The 16,453-nt window shown below is 49.0% G+C and overlaps 2 protein-coding genes and 1 non-coding gene across 3 annotated transcripts; 2 read left to right on the top strand and 1 right to left on the bottom strand.

The window, feature by feature from the left end:
* Window positions 1–2,407: 2,407 nt before the first annotated feature.
* LOC120652233 lies at window positions 2,408–6,656 on the top strand. Its single transcript, XM_039929999.1, has 5 exons — window positions 2,408–2,618; window positions 3,900–4,173; window positions 5,220–5,456; window positions 5,567–5,784; window positions 6,016–6,656. Exons 1-5 carry the CDS (start codon window positions 2,572–2,574, stop codon window positions 6,257–6,259), a joined length of 1,020 nt encoding a protein of 339 aa, XP_039785933.1. The 5' UTR covers window positions 2,408–2,571; the 3' UTR covers window positions 6,260–6,656.
* A 419-nt stretch (window positions 6,657–7,075) lies between these two features.
* On the top strand, window positions 7,076–7,192 carry LOC120653064. Its single transcript, XR_005666754.1, has one exon. It is a non-coding gene; the product is annotated as a U5 spliceosomal RNA (small nuclear RNA).
* A 503-nt stretch (window positions 7,193–7,695) lies between these two features.
* LOC120652232 (IQ domain-containing protein IQM2-like) lies at window positions 7,696–10,814 on the bottom strand. Its single transcript, XM_039929998.1, has 10 exons — window positions 10,642–10,814; window positions 10,091–10,472; window positions 9,853–9,967; window positions 9,686–9,751; window positions 9,487–9,575; window positions 9,306–9,396; window positions 9,068–9,214; window positions 8,876–8,968; window positions 8,638–8,739; window positions 7,696–8,544 (listed from the first exon to the last, which is right to left on the bottom strand). Exons 2-10 carry the CDS (start codon window positions 10,423–10,425, stop codon window positions 7,975–7,977), a joined length of 1,608 nt encoding a protein of 535 aa, XP_039785932.1. The 5' UTR covers window positions 10,426–10,472; window positions 10,642–10,814; the 3' UTR covers window positions 7,696–7,974.
* Between the last annotated feature and the right edge of the window lie 5,639 nt (window positions 10,815–16,453).

The raw sequence follows: 16,453 nt of genomic DNA, 5'->3' as shown, positions 1-16,453 counted from the left end.
GGTCCTTCTTCTTCCTCTAATCCACCCTCTGCTCCGGCGCTACGCTGATCGAGCTCGCTGTCGTGGCCGCGTGGCTTTCTCCTCGCTCCCACCGCTGGCCACCGCCCACCAGTGGTCCGATGGCCATGGAACCCCTCCCCCCAAACCCCCAACCCCTAGCAACCCAGAATTATAAGCTCCGCCGCCTCCCGCTACTACCCCGGCCGCCGGCGGCCACCCTACTCACCTCTCGCCGGCCACCTCCGCCCCCACCCCTCCCCCTCATCTGGCTCGCCAGATGCCACTCCACCCTCCCCTGGCTCGGGGAAGAAGATGAACAGGAGCAAGGGCGCTTCTGCGACACCTCGGCTGGTAGCCGCACGAGCGATGAATAGCCTCGCCGTTATTAGGCCGCCATAAATTGTCTCCACCGCAGGACTATAGCCTCCCTGCCTTTTTTTCTAAAGCTCCAAATGTTGAAATCTAATCCATAACCCTAACGGTGTGCGGTTGTGCCTGAATCCTAATAAAATTAATAAATCGCCCGACCTCTATATCGGAGAGGCATGAACTCGCAGTACATGAAAGAGGAATAGGCAGATCTCACTAGGTTTGAGATGATGGTAAATATTTGAGTGAAAAAAAAATAGTATGCTGAAGCCAACACAGTTCGGAGCAGGAAAGCTCCAAACAGACGCGCTGCACATACCCGCGAAAATACCGCGTTTTACAACTCAAAAAATCCCTCCACCCTTCCCAAAGTCAAAACGCCAATTGTCAAATTCTCGACCACATGGTCAGGCGTGATGACTTTCTCGGAAGAAACTAACCAGAGGCTTGACAACACGGAGATGAAGTCAAATACAGCAGCCGCTTGGAAAAGATTGCCACAGAACTTTCTATTCTACCCATCTAGAACCGAACAAATTCTCAGATGTTCCATTCAACACGAGGTTTGACCAGTCACGAGACATGGCCGCCGATTGATTACTTGCTTCCCTCTGAAGCTAGCTAACCCACCAGCGAACACACAGCTACCCATGCGGCAACAAACTTTCTAGATGATCAACTAGTACTCCTTGCTGTTGCCTTGTGACCGGCTGCCCCCGACGGGCCCACGCGTCAGCCTCCGGCGGCTGGCCAGCTTTGGGATCCACGCGTCGCCTCCTCGGCTGCTCTGGGCCTCGCCCTCGCACGCGACACCCGACGACGAGTCGGATCCAGGGTTCACATTACCGACGGTAAAGCAATTTTCGCTAACTAGCGGTATCAGTAAATCGGCAGTAAATCACCGGAAACTGTTAGAAACCGCTCGAAATGACAATTCAAATTCAAAAAACCGGTAACCGTTGTTTACCGACTGGTAATCGATGTTTACCGACCGGTAACCGTCGTTTTTAATCGGTAAACACCGTATGACTTTGGAAAATTAAAAATTTTGGCAGCATTTCACCGTAATTTTGTAAATATCATTACTGATGGTATATATCAAACAATTATATAACATTTACACATACATAGAATAGAAGTTCATATCCATAAAAATAGAAATTCACATCCATAGTCCATATAGATCATCACAACAATAGTCCATGCAAATCATCACAACTATAGTCCTCACAAACCATCATCGTCAATATATATAATACATAGTAGTGGTTTCCGGTCCAAATGAACAAATGAACAAATGAAAATATCTGTACATATTTGAAATATGAACACACATATATACATATAGCTAAAATGAACAAATTAACATCCAACTACCATGAACAAATGGATCCATATAGCTAATATGAACACATGTTTTTGAATATAGCTACACAACAAACATCTAAAAATCAATGTAAAATCAAGAAATACTCACAATGCAGTGGTTTCCGGTCCAAACGCGCCGATTTCCGCTCGGAAAACGCCGAATACCGCTCGGGATTAGAGGATACCGCTCGGGATTACCGGTGCGAAAGTTTTTTTTATTTTTTTGAGTGCCCAAACAGTCAAATATTTGAACATGTTCTATATTAGAATGATGTATGTCATTTCTACTTTCTTATCATATTTTTTTCTTTTTTATTTCAAATATTTTTGAAAATTTTATATTCGGACGAAATTTTTCGAAATTTACCGCCGATATGAGTTGCCGCCTAGTAGCGATATCGGTAAAAATCGGCGGTCAGGTTGGAAAACACTGGTCGGATCCCACGACCCCGGCCGAGCAGAGAGCAAAAGCGGCGGCCACCGAGACCTCCGCCACGCGCGGGCCCCGCGCGTCAGGGACGCTCCCTCGCCGGCGAATATTCCCATCCGCCGCGTCCGCGGGCAGGGGCAGTTCCGTCCGGTTCCTCACGGGAAGGAAAAGCCCCGAGCTGCCATCAAGGCGGGGGGCATTCCGGTCATTCCCTCCCCCCCTCTACGCGCCGCGGCGTCCTTGGCCTCCCCTTTTTGGTTTTCGTGTGCGCTCGCTTTTGCTTTTGTTCTTCCTCCGTCCTCTCTCCCTCCACCCTCTGCTCTGCAAAAGCTTCCAGAAACGAGGGGGAGGAGCTCCGAATGCTTTGATCTCCGCTCGGTGGGCTCTCCTCCCTCCCCTCCTCCATGGCGCGCGTCCTCCCGCTCAGCATCGAGCCGGGGGAGGTGCCCAGGTACGCGCGCGGGGCTGCGGCAGCTTCTCCCTTCGTCAGCTTCAAACTACCTCTTTCCCTACCTTTTTTTTCCTTCCCTGGAGAATTTGCTTGGGCGGTAGGCTTGGGACATTCTTGTATTTCTGTTGTTTTGGAGTTGGGGGTTTAGGTGTAGCCGCGCCCCACCCGGGCGACCTCGGAATTTAGCTTGGGATTCTCCTTTTAGAACTCACTTCGAAAGGTATAAATCCGTACCCAAGCTCGCTGGTGTGTCTACGCGATGCTTCATAGTTAGCATCACCAGCCACGGATTGCGTTGGGGAAGAAGGAAGACGACCTCGTTGCTTCCGCGGTCGGCAATGTCCCGAGGGCTCCACCGTTCGCCTGGGTCGTTCCCGTAAACAAGGATGGTGGTAGGTGGTGGCAACGGCTGCGGCCGCCGACCAGCCCAGCACCCGACCCGCCGAGCGGTTGTGGCACGCGGTCACCCGCGCACGTGGCACGCGGGGATCTTGTTTAAAAAAAGGTGGTCGAATTTGGGGAACATGATTATGACTACTACTACTTGATGTTGCAACCATATCCGGTTTTTTGGTAACTCTTGCCGGGAATATCTCGACTCAACCACTGACTGTTGCACTGCACCAAGCCACCAACCTGGGTTTGAGATCCTCTGCAGTCACGATTGCTGTGGATGAACTGCTGAAAACGAACAGCTGGATGCGTTCACTATATGCTAGATGCAAAATGTTTGCGATGATGTAGTACACAGAGCTGGTAACTTTTACATGGCTGTTTCACTATTTCCACTAGGGTTGTTAAATGCGAGTTCAAAAATAAAGTGGACACGAAATGCAGATATATGGTAATAAGTACTCCCTCCTTCCCCGTTTATAAGGCATGGTGGAATATGACACGGTCTACTAAACAACACTTTGACTATTTATTTATCATATATTATATCACTTTTGATTATAAATTTATAATCATTGTAAACTATGTTTGATTATGAATCCAATCATATGAAATTTGCATTATAAAAATAAAAATTTAATAGTCAAATTATTGGTCAAAGATGAGAATGTTTGAATTTTGATATACGTGTATGCCTTATAAACGGGGAAGGAGGGAGTATTAGTTTTTCTCAGATTACCAGGCTCCTTAGTTTCGCTTCTTGGGTAGATGCTCTTCTTGGGTAGATGCTAGTATGCTACATTCTAGGCTGGCAGCACCATTTATTTGCCACATCCTTTCTTTGACATGTTAATAATCTTCATAATGTTGCCTTTGGTTCATAAACAGAGGCAAAGAGACGGTGACAGACACACCAAGTTCTTCAGCTGGGTCGTCATGCGCGGCAGTTGATCATTCTGAGCAAAACACAAAGGATGATGAGTATGTGAGGCTAGTTACACGAGCTCAACATGCAACCTCTGATGTCAGTGCCACAATTTTATCTGAGCAACCAAAGTCAAGATCTTTCATTTGGTGGATGAAAGTTCTGCTTGGCTGTTTCCTTCTTATATTAGTGGGTTACATATTTGTGAAATGGGGAGTCCCCTTTGCCTTTGAGAAGGTGAATAGTGATACTCTTTCTCACCAATATTGCATTCATTCTTTATCTCTAACATGAAGTATCCTGTCATCTGGGTAGATGATCAGAGCCATCAGATGTGAACTATGGATCTCTTGATCGAGAGGGAGATCGCTGCCGCATCATCCGCTAGAGCGATCGAGGAGAGAGAGATAGCTCGAGAGAGCAGCGCGAGAAGGAGAGAGAGAGAGAGAGATGTCTGAGTCTTCATCTCGCTATATCTACCTCTTCTCTAAGATCTCTCCATATCTCTCTCTCTCTCTCTCTCTCTCTCTCTCTCTCTCTCTCTCTCTCTCTCTCTCTCTCTCTCTCTCTCTCTCTCTCTCTCTCTCTCTCTAATTCTAGGAAAATAACAATGAGGTGTCTGAGATAAATTGAAATATGTTTGTTGGCAACTTGGCAAGCTCTTAAAGAATACTTACAAATCCATGATGGCTCCATCAATCAATCTGGTCCCTAGGGTTCATATATACATGGAATATGTTTCAAATGCTTGCTAGACACTCCAAATGATCATGATAAACAAGATACAAAATGTCCGAAATATCTTCCATACTATTTTGAATAAAAATGACATTTTAGATGTATATACTCCAAATGATCATGATTCCATCATGATAAACAAGATGCAAAATGTCTGAAATATTTTCCATACTGTTTTGAATAAACACAAGGAGATTTAATATATGCCCTAAAGCTTGTAATAACAAAATTGTCACTCCGTGACAAACACTTGCTCCCATGGCCCATGGTCATAGTATCATATAGAATTCATGGTTTACGTCCTAAGAAACTGCTGACATGTTGTACTATAGTGACAAACATCCTAGTGCCGTCTTAGCAATTTTTAAGCTACATACTCAGATGATATGTTGTACTTCAAGTGAAATATAATTTATGGTTTATGTCTTTATGAAATTATCGATCGTGCCACTCTTCTATGCTATTTGTGTCTGTTTCATGCTTTGTCTGCACACTTCTCCAATGTTGACACAGACTGTAATAATTTGTTTGTATATTTGTTGTAGGTTCTCTTGCCAATCATGCAGTGGGAAGCAAGTGCTTTTGGGCGTCCAGTATTGGCTGTTGTTCTAGTTGCATCTTTGGCCCTCTTTCCAGTTATTCTAGTGCCTTCTGGACCTTCTATGTGGTTAGCAGGAATGATCTTTGGTTACGGTTGGGGTTTCTTAATTATAATGGTCGGAACTACTATTGGCATGGTGGTACCATATTGGATTGGCTCATTGTTCCGTGAACGTCTACATGTAAAATTTCTCAGCTATATGTTATGATTTGTAATTTAGGAGTTATATTTCCCTGTTATATGACTATCTTAATGTGTCTTTTTCTCTGTTTCCTTTTTAACAAAATGCAGGTATGGTTAACAAAATGGCCTCACCAGATAGCACTAATAAAACTTGCTGGTGAAGGGAATTGGTTCCAGCAGTTTCGAGTTGTTGCGCTTTTCAGGATCTCACCATTCCCATATACAATTTTTAATTATGCCGTCACTGTGACCGAAATTAAGTTCAACCCTTATCTATGTGGTTCAATTGCTGGAATGATACCAGAGGCATTCATCTACATCTACAGGTTAGACATGATAATACTACTACATTGCAGACTATTATTCCAGTAAACATCTAAATTGGTGTAACCTCACCCATTTACTCAATTGCTTTGCATGTAATTTATGTTCTCCACAAGTAGTAGGTAGAGTTTTTGACCATGAATCTAACCAATTGTATTTTTTTTTTCTCTGAAACGACCTCACCAATTAAGAAGTAATATGTGATTTGCTTATCTCGCTACATTTGGGTGCAGTGGACGGTTAATCCGTACATTTGGTGACATGAAGTATGGCAACTATAAAATGACGCCATTGGAGATAACATACAACGTCATCTCCTTCATCATCGCCATTGTCCTCACAGTCGCCTTCACGGTGTATGCCAAGAGAGCTCTGAATGAAATGAAAAGTTCAGAAGGTATCCGTAAAGAAGTCGTCTCCAGCCCTGCCCGCCCAGGTGCAGGAATGAAATACCATCAGGAGCTGGATGTTGTATGACGGTGTATTTCACCGGGAGAACAGGATCGACTGAGAGGAGGCAGCTAGGCGTAGGTTTTTACACCAGTAGAGCTAGGTAGGCTACAACAGCAGGTTAAACTGAATAACACGTACCCAGCTCCAGCTGACGGTCTGACGTTGTTTACACGAATCATTTCGTGTGCTTGGTCTGCACGGGGCGGCCATACCTAAATCGAAGGTGCAGTGGTGCTGAGTAATTACTCAGCGAGGGTGTGGTGTAATCAGGATGTTGTTGGGAGTGTTGGTGGCGTGCTGGCATGTAGAGTGTAGCGTAGATGCCACGGCCTTGCAACGAGCCTACCACTGCGGACATTGGGAACGTTGTGCACTTGTAACTTCTGATGATACAACTACCTTATGATCCGTTTTTTTTAAACAGAGAACCATTTGGTTCATTCAACGATATGCTTGTATTCGGGAACTTGAATCCATGTTAGGAGTTCGAACCATCGTTTTTTTTTTTGAAATAAAGATCGCTTGAATATTTCGCTGGTGAGCGGCTGGCCAAGCCGCGGCATGCCTACAAGCAGCACTCAGGAAGCCCACAGCGTCAGATAGATTTCTCTGACAGAGCATGCTGCACCAGCCCACTAAGCGCTCCCCAGCATCGCGCGCGCCTGAGCTTCGTTGCATCTGGGCCGCTGCTAGGCCTCTCCAGTTCGCGGTCAGCCCAACAGTGGGAAGCGCCGCAGGACGGCGGCGCGCTCTGGTTAGTCCCACACCGCTCGCGGAAGCGAGTGGCAGCCGTGGGCGCTGCTATTTAGGAGGGTCAGGAGCGGCGGGGATTGAGCAAGCAGCTGCGCAGTGGCCACAGAGCGAACTATTCTTTCGCCTTTTACTAAAGAATACCGTGTGCTTGCTGCAACAAGCAGCATACTCCAATTTTTGGAGGGCTCCCTCGGAGAAGGGTCTCAACAATTCAATGGAAAAGCTTGTGGTTTCTCTTCGTCTCCAAAGTTGTTTATTAATTCTGAAAGCATCTCTTTAAAAAGAGGAAATGCGACCTGGGAGGCCATTCTCTTCATCTCCAAATCTTTATAAAGAGTAATAATGCAACCTTTTGGGGGTGGGCCATTCTCTTCTTGCGAATTTGATTTTAAACTTCATTCCCAATTTTTCCATTTCTACTTCAGCTGTCGTTGAATGGGTCGCATGATAGAACTTGTATAAACTGCCTTTTGCTGTTATCATGTTAAACAATAAACATGCTCTGATATGGTCCTTTATTTCCCTGCTACGCACATCTGCATTCACAGAATAGTTTGAGCAAAATGTTCAAGAAAAAAAAATCCAATTGCAACTTCAACCTTCAGTAGTTTGATTAGGTTGATCTGATTCAAGCTGCTTTGAGACATTTGTTTTCAAACTTTTCTGATTGTTAATGTGAAATAATCTGCTACAAAAATGCCACGAAATACATGTCAAACCATGCTTTCTTCACTACTGGCTTTTTATATGCATGTAAAGAATGAAAGAATTTTGTATAAACCGTCTGTGGTTAACTACTAGTATCACATCCTTCGATGAACAATGTGTATATGTATGTATACTACTGCCTTTCCTAAGACATCTGCACGAGCAGTATGTCTGTTCAAAAAAAATTTCTGCTAGCCCCTACTATACACATCTTCATCCATCGAGTTCGCCTGCGTCTGAGTCGTCTTGACGAAATTTTCAACGTGCAACTGCTTGCATCAGTCCGCTGCCGCTGCCACAGCAAGCGCCCCGTGCTGCAGAGGCGACCGAGACGCCTCCCTCGGCTTGGACGCGTCGCAGCTCCTCGCCGCCGCTGGCTGGTTGAAGCTTCGCCTCAGCGGCGAGGAGAACCGGGACGCGGCGGCGGCGGCGGCGGTGGTGCTGCCCCTCGGCGAGAGGTTCACCTGCTCCAGCGCCTGCAGCTGGAGCTCCGACGGGTAGTCGCGCACGCACCCGATGCGGGGCCCCGCACCCGTCGTCCACTTGAAGGACAGCTGCTTGCCCAGCTGGTAGGACTTCATCTCCTTCTTGGAGTTGATCCGCTCAAAGATCTTCTCCCGCGGCACGGGCGCCTCCTGATCACCTTCTGATGAATCTGGCCGTGCCGCTGCAGCTTCTTCTTCGCATTTCTCGGTCTCTGAGCTGACAGTGTTGGCAGCTTCAGGTGGCGTCTGGCAAAGAACGGTTTCTTCAGGTGCAGCAGCCGTTTTGTCTTCAGTTTTTTCGCTCTCGGAAGCGACTCTTCTGAGACTGCCCCAGAACTCCTCATCCTCCTCTGCTGGGCTCATCTGCAGAGTTTGCAAAGAAATTTGAGACTGCAGTTCCGTGGAGACATTGAGATTTTTTTCTTCTGTGTTTCTGAATGAACACGATGCGCATACCTTAACGTTGGTTAGATCGACCATGTTGTCCTTGAGGAAGCTCTGGAACTCCTGGAAGTTCTCCTCCGTCGGGCGGTAGTGACCGCTGTGCGGCCAAATAGCCTGTCACACAAACATAGCAGATTGGATCAATGTGCCATCTAATGAACTGGACAGATGCATGACTCTTTTTGAAAAAGAAAAGTAGATCCACTTGTACTGAATATAAAGAAAGATTGTAGATTGCTAGGAGCAGTACCTTCAAGGTTCCATTCTCAACGACCAATCGCCCAGCAGCAGAAGTAGCACCTCCAGCAAGGAAGCTAGAATGTTGAAATGTACCCTTTCTCTTCTGCACATGACATTGCAGGGTAATGTTACACGGGGAACTGAAAAATCTAAGACTGAGTGGACTTTTCTTTTTCCAATATGAGGGCATATGAATATTTACCTGGCCAACATACAAGCTCTTAGATGTGCTAAGAACAAAGATCCACTTTGCATCCCGTGGTCCGCAAGATGTGTCAAGGATTTGGCCGCTCTTCTTGTATAAGAACTTGCCATCCTCGATCACGACTTCATAGTCCTCTCTTTCTTTCTGCGCAAAGTATATCATATCATGGTATATTAGCAACCACCGTTTGTTGTACACTAATTTTTTCTTTGCTCTGTGTTCTGCGAATACTTACTGGACCAAGGTATTTGATGCATTGGCTCTGAAGCTTTGATCTTGAGCACTTGCCTTCAAGGTTGATCTCTCTGCCTTCTCCGATATCAAGCCTGTATAGGCAAACCAGATTCGTTAGCTCAAATTCCATTTTAAGTGGTTAAATTTGTGAAACCTGAATCACTATCACACTGATTACTAACCAGTAGAAGAAAGGCTGCTTGCTTTCACATTGGAGCCAGCAATCGTAGTAGTAGTGAAGGTTATGACCGTAGCGGTGCCGCGGGTCAATCTGTTTGTAACCAATTTCAGTATGAAACTAACATTAGCTTTATCGCTTGATCTGAAAATATGTGATGCCTTGGAAAAAAAAGGTCAGAAGGATGTTCAATCAACACTCACCGCTTCGAGCCAGTGCTGCAATGCGAGCTTTTGAGCCTTGTCATCCTTGAGCAATCCCTTTCCAACCTGAAACGGGCGAATCAATTTTAGTCCGGTCCTCCCATCTCAGAACGATTAGCTGACAAATCCAGCAAGAAAGAGAGGCAAAAAAGAAGCTAAATTCGTACCTTGGCAGCTCGAGTTCTTGCTCTTGACCACTTGGACATGGCGGTCTCCTGCTTCTCGATGTCGAAGAAGGAGACGGAGCTGCGCTTGAGCAGCGCGAAATCGAGCAGCTTCCACCTGTCCAGGTCCAACCACGGCAAACAGAAAACAAATCAGCACGACGCGACGCGCAATGCCGTTGCGAACCGACGAAGGCGTCCCAATCGCAAGCATCATCAGAGTGAGCAGCAGCGCACGCACCAGCTCTGCTCGACGAGGACGGCGCAGTCGGCGAGCTGCCGGCGCGTGCGGAAGCTCTTGTACACCTTCTGCAGCCGGAGCGCGGCGGCCTCGTGCTTGGGGCTCTCGGCGGGCGTCGGCTCGGCGAACCGGGCCCTAGCGGCCCGGATGGAGATCTCGGTCTCGACCTGCAGGGAGCCCAGGGCGGCCTGCGCGCGCTTGAAGCTTAGCGAGCCCTCGATGAGCAGCTTGCCGGAGCCGAGCGCCTTGAGGATGGGCGGCTCCCCGGCGGGCGGCGCCTCCTCCAGGTCGAGCGGGTCGTGGTCGTCGGCGGGGCACGAGAAGAGGACGCCCATCGCGACGGTGCCCTCCGGATCTTCCCTTCCTCGAACGAAACCTGATGCTGTGATGCAAAGCGACCAGACAAGCCAGTTCAGAAGTCCCGCGAGAGGACAAGAAGCGCAACCGCGACGCAAGAGCATTGGATGGGATGCGGGGGCGCGCCGGAGGAGGAAGAAGAGAGGAAAATGGCAGCGGCAGGAACCGACCGACCGGCGTCCGGGCCTCCTCACCTGCTGCCAAGCCGCGAGCTAGCTGCCTGTGTGGCTGTGTCCCCCTCCCGCTCCTCTCAACCGATCGATTCGGCTGCTGGGTTTGCTGCTGGATGGTGTCGGGTTCCTCCGCCCGCTCTCCCTTCCGTCTCGTGGGGCGCTGCCGCTGATGGTGGCTGGTTCTGTGGGGAGGCCAGTGTGAGACAAGGCCAATATATAGAGGGGGAGCAGCTGACCAGCTGAGCTGGGCTCTTTGGCGGTGTGGACTTTCCGGCCGGGCGGGGCGGGGCGGGGCGGGGCGGGGCGGGCGGGCTGAGAGAGAGAGAGAGAGAGAGAGAGAGAGAGAGAGAGAGAGAGACAGGCGATGGGATTAGCTTTGTGGCGGCTCCACGTGTTCCGGGGGGACGCGACGCGCGCGAGTCAGATGTGAGATGTCAGTCGGGGCGCTAGGCTGGCCGGCGACCGTGTATCAAAACCAGCGACGGCGGCCGCAGCTGGTGTTGGTGGTGGCGCGGCGCTGTCTGTCCCCCGTCTTCCCCGCGTGCGCGTCTTCTCCCTTCTCCCGAGGGGGGCATGGGCGCTGGCATCTTGATGACTGGAATCTGCTGTCCGTGGACGACGGTGATTTTCCTAGGAACCGTCTCTTTCCATTGATTTTTTTTCCAACCACCCCCTCTATCGATTTCTCCCCAATTTACCAAAGCCTAGGATGCAAGTTAAGGGATTTATCGTTTACCCGACGACGACTGCACGCGCATTGCAGTTTTTATTCGAGCTGCTGCTCGGTTACTGAAAGTCCTTCACGACGTCGACGACGAGGAGGGAGAGGGAATTAGCGAGCGAGGACACGCCGACGTGCGAGAAGGGGGCGACAGCCCAGTTTAGTTTTGAATGGTCGGTTTGACGGTGCTGCAAATTCTGTGCCACCACCTCGTTCGGAGTTCGGGCGTTTGTCCCCACGTACATGTACCTGTCCGCCGGAGAGGTTCTATAAGTGAAAATAATAATCGTACTAAACATCATGTTTATTTTCATTTATTTCGTTTCTTTGGCAAGCCGTTTCAGATATTTCATATTCAAACTACGAGAAGCGAATAGCGATAAGCAAAAAAAGTTTTACTTAGCTTATAATCTAAGCGTGACTGATTGAAGTAGAGACCAATAGAGTCTAGCCTACTGTGAGACCGAGCAACCGTTTGTCCCATTTTTACTGCTCCATATAAATTGTACAGTTCGAGCGCGCGGTCGGCGCAGATGCCTAATTAAATTTTTACATAATTTTCTGGTGCTCCTAGATATTTTTGAAAAAAACACAAGAAAAAGATAAATTGTACAGCGCTCTCTTATTCGGTTGCATTACACCTTAGTTACTTCGCAAAACCCTGGATGTGCGGTGTGTTTATCCACCGACCAAACACGCCTACGGTATTTCGTGCCACGCCACCGCTTATTTTGCTACGCTTTATTGGACACGTCATCGTATTTGACCCAGAAAAAATATATTATATAGGGTGAAAATAAAACGCACGTCAGCGTCAGCGACTCGTCCGTCCACGACATTCCGTTCCGTCTCGTACGTCCATTTTTTTTGTTTTCTGCCGGAAGACTTATTACTTGGCCTGATAGTTACGGGCGCTCTTTTGTTTTTGGCTGGAACTCTGACCTCGACCGGTCGGTCCGTTGCGTCCACTGCGCCGTGTCAAAACGGCATTGGGGCCACGAATCTCTCGGGGAATTTGGACGGTGAGATCGCTTGCGTGGAACATTTCATCAGCATCATAAAGACTGAAGTTTTGTGTGGGGAAAAAGCAAACCCCGCACGTAATGGACGGTCTCCTGTCCTTAGGGCATCCCCAGTGGTCGACGATTTGGCCGGCGATTTCATTCTCTTAATCGATGAACAGCGTCGCTAGCTCGCACGCTCGCCGAGAGAGCTTGCTCTCACGCGCGCACTTCCCAAGCGCTGCTGCTGCCCTCCTCTTTCTCCTCCAAATCGCTGGCTTCAAATCGCCAGACCGATGCGGGTGGCCTTAGATTTTCGTTCGCAAGAATTAAATTGAGGCATTGAGCTGTGGTAGATACGCGTGCAGCTTTCTATGCACGAACAAGTACACAGCCCCCAAAAGAAACCACCTTTGCCTTCGCTAAAGTCCAATTTTTAGCCATCAAACTATCGACTGCGTTTAGATTTGGCAATGCAACTCTAAAACCGGACATCCGCAGCCATCCAACTCTCAAAACCGTTCACGTTTGGCCATCGAGCTGTTTTGCACGATGGTTTTGCTGAACTGGACGCCACATGGCGGTGAGGCCCACCTGTCAGCCCTCCTCTTCCTCCTCTCTCCTCTTTCTCTCTCCCTCTACCTCTCTTCTCTCCTACCCAACTCTGCTGACCCTACGTCGGCCGCCTCCCTTCTCGCGCACGCCTTTCCAGCCCACCCCGCCAGCAATGCGGGCCCGCTGTGGAGCTCGAGCTCGCTCGGTCGGCGGCGTGGGCCCTCAGCGGAGCTCCAGCTCGCCCGGCCGACGGCTCTGGCTCATGGCGGAGCTCGCCCGGCGTGTTCCCCCCGGCGGCGAGCCGTGCGGCGGCGGGTAGTTGCACCTACAGCATCTACGCAGCGAGGCGAGTTCAACGGTGGGAGATGTGCGTCAAAAGCAACTACAGAACATGGCCGGCGGCGAGGAGGGGGTTCCGGCCGGCGGCGAGCTCCATAGATGAGCGCGGAAACCGGTGGAACATTGTGGAACGTGGAGGGCATGAGCTTTTGGAGGTCGCCTACATTCGATTTGAGCTATTGGACAAGGAAAATGGGAGCCGGAGGTGGGAGTTTGCCTACGGGCAGATCTCGGTCCCGCCGGCTCCAATGGCGGACGGAGAACTTCGATTCCCAGCTGTGAATGCGTCAGAGCTCGTCGGGAGCAGGCTTGGGAGGTAGCAGGGAGGGTGGAGGATGGTTGGGAGAGGGGGATTTGAGTTTGGTGGCGCGGCGGTGGCGACACAGTCCGGTGGTGGCTCGACTCTGTTCGTGCTCGTGGTGAGAGGTAGAAGAAAGGAGGGGGCGAGTGGGGAGAATGGAGGGGCCGGGGCCTTATGGCGCTGGCCTGTGGCGGAGCTCTGGCTCGCCCAGCCAGTAGCAGTGGCCCGCGGCGAAGCTGGCGCATGGGAGGAGGGCGGCGGCCGGCGCAAGTTAGAGGAGAGGGATAGGAGAGAAGAGAGAGGGAGAGGATAGAAGAAAGAGAGGGAAGGAAGAGAGGAGGGCTGACAGGTGGGGCCACCGCCACGTGGTGTCTAACTCAGCAAAACCACTTTGCAAAATAGCTCTATGGCCAAACGTGAACGGTTTTGAGAGTAGGATGGCTGCTAATGTCCGGTTTTAGAGTTACATTGCCAAATCCGGATGCAGTCGATAGTTTGATGGCCAAAAACTCCTTTTCACGTAGTGTCCTGCCTGGTAAATCTGGCTAGCTGCTGGGAGCTAGCGACGCCCGAAATTGTCATGGCTCGAGATGGAGTAGTCCTCAAGTTAGCTAAAGTAGCTCCCAACTTATCTACGGTCCCAAGTTTTCTACGGGGAGTTGGGGGGGGGGGGGGGGTCCTTAATTTTTTCAACCTCAAGTTTAACTACTCGCCTTATTCAAAAATTTGTGCAAAATAATATTTCCTTTACTGTGACTTGTTTTATAAATACAAGTTCTTCAAAAATGACTTAAAATTGACTATATTTGTATAAATTTTTTGAATAAGACGAGTGATCAAACTTCGCGTCAAAAAAGTCAAAAGACCTATAATTTGAAATGGAGGGAGTACATTACTACCATTCAAAATGGCTTCTTGTGAGGAAGTAAGAATATGTGTGTACTATGCATTTTCCGGATATGCTTTTTTTATATTTTTTGAGACTTATTTCTTCTCAAAATTTTCGCATTATTGAAGTTTATGGTTATTACTATTAAGTTCTGGTTTGTATGGGGGTATGATATCTTCGTAGTCAGGCGGACCACTTCGCCTAGCACGGTTGAAGTATAGTACTTGACTGCCAAGAGTGTACTTTAGCAATTGCAAGGCTGCAACCGAGTTCAACTTGAAACACGTGAGCTTGTCATCAAAACTCTGGCGGAAGAAGGATGAATTGGTGCCCGATTATTCGAAGGAACGGGTATCAATAGTTATATACAGTGGCGGAGCGTGATCGAAGAGGGGGGCACCCCTTGTTAATTAACGTGCTACAGTAATGAACAGTGTTAAAATCGCTATTTAATTAATGCAGTGTTTGCATGCAAGGGGGGCGGAGCCCAGTTTCGCCTCTACTAGGCTCCGCCCCTGGTTATATATATATATATATATATATATATATATATATATATATCATAAATCAGCTATATTCTCCAATAGTTTAAAGCCATAATGATGAGTCGTCCTAACATTTTTTTTGTGTGTCTTGAAGGAAAAGGGACCGTATCTCAATTATATATATGTATGTATGCTCCATGCTCCTTAAATGTAAACAAGCACAAGACAGAAAGAATTGGAATATTATTTTGGACACACCCTTTAATAACAAAACTGATTATACGTTGACCCCTCAACGAGATTGCTGGGCAGAGCGTAGCCACACAACACAAGCGCAAGGAGCCGAGTACCCCATCGCCAAAACCACGGACATGCTCCCTCACACACTGCTCAGATGCATGCATATATAATAATGCTACAGCAAGATGCCATGCGAGCGAGGAACCCTAAAACAAGAGGACCCTCCCTAGCTAATTAATTAGTATAATGATGGAATCCACTATTAAGCGCTACTAGCTCTCATCAGGGGCACACGCATGATCCATACCCTAATCCGCAATTATTATACATCAAACCGGCCGGGAACGCCAGGGTGTTTCTGAAGCTAACCGCACGTACAGTCGTACACCACCCGCGTCATAAAATTCAGTAGCTGCAGAGCGGGTCGAACCGCGATGGGTCACGGCTGACGTAGCTGCTGGCCACTGGCGAAACCGCTGCGTGCGCGCACTCGATTGCACAGCTTAGCTACAGCAGGACGAGACGACGAGACGACCGGTGGCCGGTCGAGTCCAACAAGGAGATCGAGGAGATGGAGAGAACGAACCTGCTGGCTGTGTGACCTGACGCTTTTCGCTCTGCTTCTGCTCCCATGCCTGAGAACCTTCCGTGGAAGCTTCATCGATCAGCACCCTGCCTGGCCCGGCGAACTATCGGTTAGTACAGAAGGTTGGTGAGATTATTATTGTTAATCTCTCCAACGCCTGGACCGAGCCGAGCTACGCAGTGATCAGTACACGTCGGTGCGACGCACATGCGTGAGGGACAGCGAGCGAGGTGGCGAAATCTCTCGTCCGATCCGGATGGATCACGGCACGGCCTCATTTGTGCGTGGGCTCCGACATGGGCTCCGACATGTCTGTACCCCGGCCGGGGGCCCGTACGGCCGGCGGTGCACGCTTTCCGGTGGTGGCGGCGACGGCGGCCACTTCCAGTAGCTAGCTAGCTCATCGATCGGGCTCGGAATCCGGGACGCGGGAACCACGCAGGAAAGATCCCGTTCGCGGCCGATGATTCTGGTGGATTTTTATCTGCACACACCTTTTGCTTTCTTTAATCTCGTTCTGTCCGGCCGTTTTTCTTAAAAGTTATGCATGCATGCGATGGTTGTCATGACATGGAACACAAGCAGGCACTTTTGAAGACGAGCTCCATGCAAGCAGCGCATTCAGAGACCACTTCAAACCAATATAGGAGTATTCACTAGAAACTGGGGCGCACCATTGGTGCGCCAGCTTGGGCTGGTCCAGTGGATACTGTGTG

Source organism: Panicum virgatum, chromosome 9K, assembly GCF_016808335.1.
Source record: "Panicum virgatum strain AP13 chromosome 9K, P.virgatum_v5, whole genome shotgun sequence".
In the NCBI taxonomy this organism is placed as follows: Eukaryota; Viridiplantae; Streptophyta; class Magnoliopsida; order Poales; family Poaceae; genus Panicum; species Panicum virgatum.
The sequence above is the reverse complement of the archived record's forward strand: the minus strand, read 5'-3'. Positions and strand labels throughout refer to the sequence as shown.

Bases quoted from the DNA above. Each gene is read 5' to 3' on its own strand.
- LOC120652233 (XM_039929999.1), top strand. From the start codon at position 2,572: ATGGCGCGCGTCCTCCCGCTCAGCATCGAGCCGGGGGAGGTGCCCAG. The intron at 2,619-3,899 runs GTACGCGCGCGG...GTTCATAAACAG, and splicing joins GAGCCGGGGGAGGTGCCCAG to AGGCAAAGAGACGGTGACAG. The intron at 5,785-6,015 runs GTTAGACATGAT...ATTTGGGTGCAG, and splicing joins GCATTCATCTACATCTACAG to TGGACGGTTAATCCGTACAT.
- LOC120652232 (XM_039929998.1), bottom strand. From the start codon at position 10,425: ATGGGCGTCCTCTTCTCGTGCCCCGCCGACGACCACGACCCGCTCGAC. The intron at 9,576-9,685 runs GTGAGTGTTGAT...GGTTACAAACAG, and splicing joins TGCAGCACTGGCTCGAAGCG to ATTGACCCGCGGCACCGCTA. The intron at 9,215-9,305 runs GTAAGTATTCGC...TACTTTGCGCAG, and splicing joins GCATCAAATACCTTGGTCCA to AAAGAAAGAGAGGACTATGA.